The sequence below is a fragment of the Austrofundulus limnaeus genome, unplaced genomic scaffold (assembly GCF_001266775.1).
Source record: "Austrofundulus limnaeus strain Quisiro unplaced genomic scaffold, Austrofundulus_limnaeus-1.0 Scaffold1, whole genome shotgun sequence".
NCBI classification, from domain to species: Eukaryota; Metazoa; Chordata; class Actinopteri; order Cyprinodontiformes; family Rivulidae; genus Austrofundulus; species Austrofundulus limnaeus.
In genome coordinates, this window is record NW_013952403.1 from 6,201,995 (window position 1) to 6,205,656 (window position 3,662).

General features: G+C 39.7%; 1 protein-coding gene across 3 annotated transcripts in view; it reads left to right on the forward strand.

The window, feature by feature from the left end:
- The window catches only part of kcnip1a (Kv channel interacting protein 1 a), a 55,342-nt gene that overhangs the window by 18,663 nt on the left and 33,017 nt on the right, over positions 1-3,662 (forward strand). The window contains exons 1-2 of one of the 3 annotated variants that reach the window (XM_014007197.1): positions 49-194; positions 425-542. The exons of 1 other annotated variant lie outside the window; for it this stretch is intronic. In XM_014007197.1, coding sequence (XP_013862651.1) covers positions 485-542 — 58 coding nt within the window. In that variant the 5' untranslated portion in view covers positions 49-194; positions 425-484. Of the gene's footprint in view, positions 1-48; positions 543-3,662 lie in introns of those variants that run through there. One more of the 3 variants, XM_014007206.1, reaches the window with a different exon arrangement.

Below are 3,662 nucleotides of genomic sequence, written 5' to 3' on the forward strand. Positions count from 1 at the left end.
CCTGTGCAACAGTGTGCAACCCCTCGTTCCCCACGAGAGAGAGACCGAGAGAGAGAGAGAGAGAGAGAGAGATGAGCAGGAGAGGAAGAGGGAGCAAAAACATAAAGATGTGCAGAGGAATTGATGAAATGACACTGAGAGGGAGAGTGTAAAGGCACGTGAAAAAGGCAGCGTCAGTGACAGCGCAGACAAAGGTAGTATCAGAGTGCATGTCTGCCGTTCGTTTCATTCATACACACACACACACACACACACACACTTTCTCTTTTTCATTCACACACACACATACGCACACCCTCGAGCAGAATCAGACGAGCTGTGTGGGTGTGAGGCGGCATGAGAAGTGGTATCTTTACTTCCACACATACGGCCAGCTGATGGACTAACTTAATAAGACACACACCTACTGTGTGCACCCTCACAGGCACAACTTAATTATAGGCTCGCCGACACACTCACACCCCCAGGAGGAACAGAAGTCAACATGGGTCTCGTGATGGGCACCTTTTCCATGCAGTCCAAGCAAGTGAGCTACCACAAAGGTAAGAATGGATATTCAAAARTGGGACTCTGCTGGGGGAAACGATAAGCTGCAGCTGTCATGGTGTGAGTGTGTGTGTGTGTGTTTGAGCTTTAGTCATGTGGACAGGCTGCATGTTTGTTGGCAGCTTCAGGAATATTTTTGCATTGAGCAAATCAAGTTCATTGACAGGTTATTGTGCACTCACAAGKCCAACTGTCCCCTATTTGAACTGTTAGTGTGTGTGCCATTGGATGTGTCTATAATAGGTGATGGTAYTTTCCCCTGTCTGCTCCCCATTCCAGCCTGCTCTTTGTTTTCCCTGCTGCTGCCACATGACACGTGTGATGGTGACACTTGTGTGTGTGTGTGTTTTCTTTACACACATACTGTAAGCGTTAGCAGCTACATGAATCACTGCAGACATGTGTTATTGTCTAAGGTCCCTACACTGTTTTGTGTGTGTATATTGGTGTGTGTGCGTGTGTGTGTGTGTGTGCTTTTGCTGTAGATCAGGGTGGGCGTAATCCTTCTGCCTCCGGACACGGCGCGTCCTGCATCTGTTGACCTTAAACCTCGATGTTTATCACCGACAGACACAAAGATGCATTACTCCCACACGGTCCAGAGCCAGAAAACTGGAGYGAGATTATTTTTCACTCTCTGTTTAGAAACGAGAGGATGCAATCCATAAATTTATAAWTGAACCATTAACCACAGTGAAACTGTGTAAATTGGATGYATATGCTGTAAAAAAGCTGTTTTTRTTCATTAAATACTGCAAATTTAGTCCAGTAAAAGAGCCGTGAAAGTGTTTCTGAGATCGTGTAAATGTATATGTAAATGGCTCCCTGCTATACAAACATATATAGCTTCCTGCGTGGGTTGTGTTTTTTTCTTGACCTGCGTGGCAGCAGCTCTCAGCAGATACTTTAGACGTGAGCTGAGCAGTTACTTAAGAAATATTTTAAATGTAGATAATTCCCACCGAAGCAACCCACACAACAGAAAACCCTGCTATAGGCAACACAACACCAGATAAAATGCTCACGCAGAAATTCGGATGGAAATTTAGCCAATTCAAGGTCTCCTTTATTTAGTGTAAATTCTAAACAACTGCAGCTTGTTTCGTTTTCATAGTGTGAGGAGGAAGAAGAAGGAAAAYGGGGGTGAAAATTCGAAAAAAAAAAGTTGAGAGAGGAGGTGAGATTGCATCTCGTGGGAACCGGAGTGCGTGTGTGTCGGAGGATGTAAGTGTGTTCACCATCTGCTGCAGTGTCATAAAGAGGTGCCTAATGAAAGCGGGGCAGGATTCATGTTGCATGGAAGGTTGGCCCACCCTTGATCACAGCCCAACATGAGGGAACGTAGAAAGAACCCGGAGTTARCTCGCTGATGATGTTAGAAAGCAAAATATGTTGGGAAATTTCAATCTGTTCACATCAGATAAAACTCCTCAAAATAAAAAAATGGACATTTGGATTAATGATTGTCGTTGTCATTGTTGATTGATTCACGGATATTGAAAAATTATTAACAAATGCAGCAAATGAACGTTTTAAACAGACCAGCACACAGATAGCAGATGCTACTGTTGTTCATGAACACATTGTGACTATGTCAAATTTTATCAAGTTCAAGTTATCTTTAATATCTCCATGGGGCAATTTGTGTCACAGCCAGCAGGAAACAAAAACAATCAATYACAAATACAGTAAAAAACCATAGAAACATCATAAAACTACAAAAACACAACAATCAACAAGAAGTGTCTAAAATGACAATAACAGCAGGTAAAAAGGGATTCTTATACTGTATCTGCTGGTTCTACATCTTTTTAAAGCAAATCTGCATCCTGATGGTAAAAGAGAAAACTCTGTGAAGAGGGGGTATTTAATGTTATCAAAGCAATGACTAAGCTAAAAATTGAAGCTATTTGGTTATTTGAGAGTCAAAGAATTCTGCAATTTTATCATAACTTTTAAATGGATGGATGCATGTTGGACGGATAAATGGCAATCCACTTTGGTTTTGGCCTCACTCAGACTAGCCATTAGTTTGTAAATGTGGTTAGAAATAAACTATTTCTCCAAAGTGGGTTGATCAAAGAGCTATCTACAGCAGGTAAGATGCCTTTCCGCAGAACCACACTAAAAAAAATTAAAAATAAAAATAAAAAAATAAAAATTCTGAAACATCACTTTCAATTTGACTGAAACCTCATGTAGTGAAGGAAGATTTCTGAAACGTGGACTTAAAAATTTGTTCACCAAACAAATTCATGATCTAAAACACTTCATTGTTCACTTTACGTTTATTGGTGATGGGTTGGTTACGAATGATCTTGCTCTTGATTGGTAGAAATTTTTGGGGAGCTGTTTTTCTTTTTGAATGCCAGTTTTCACAAAAAAAAGTCACCCGGGTGCTGCTTTTTCTTTTTGTTTGCCCATCTTAAAGAGGGCATTATGTATTTTTCAGGCACATAGTTCAATTCTATACCACAATCAAAAAACTATATTAGTATCAGTTGAAAACACTGTATATATCAAAAACAAATTATATCTATCTAAAAGCCTCGAAATTGTCCTGTGAACGTCCTACCATTTCTGACACTCACACCTCAGCATGTCATAAGGGAGGGGTGCTCTGTGGGGCAGCTCGGCTGCAGACTGAGCTCCAGGGAGGAGCTTTGTGTAAATAGGCGGTGCTTTGTATCAGCAAGTGTTCAGGCAGCTCTACATGCATACTACAGAAAATTCAATGATTTCTCAAACATGCATGAATGAGTCAAAGCAACACTGGTATGTTTTTGATGAGTGTAATGACATTGAAACTTGATATAAAGCTCAAAAATGTCAATTTTGCATAATACCACTCACTTTCATTCATACTTTGTTGAATGTTGTTTTGCTGATGTGCTGAATTTACTTATAATATGAGAAACTGAACCACTTCATTTAATTCAGATGAGTCTTTGTTGTTATGTATAATGTATAATAATTCATTTTGTAGCACTGTTTTATGTTGGGTATATAAAGCCATATGAATAAACACACCAAAAAAGGGTGTGCTCAACTGGCATGTGAACAGAAACTGTGACACAGCAAAAAAAAAAAAAAAAAAAAAAAAAAAAAAAAAAAAA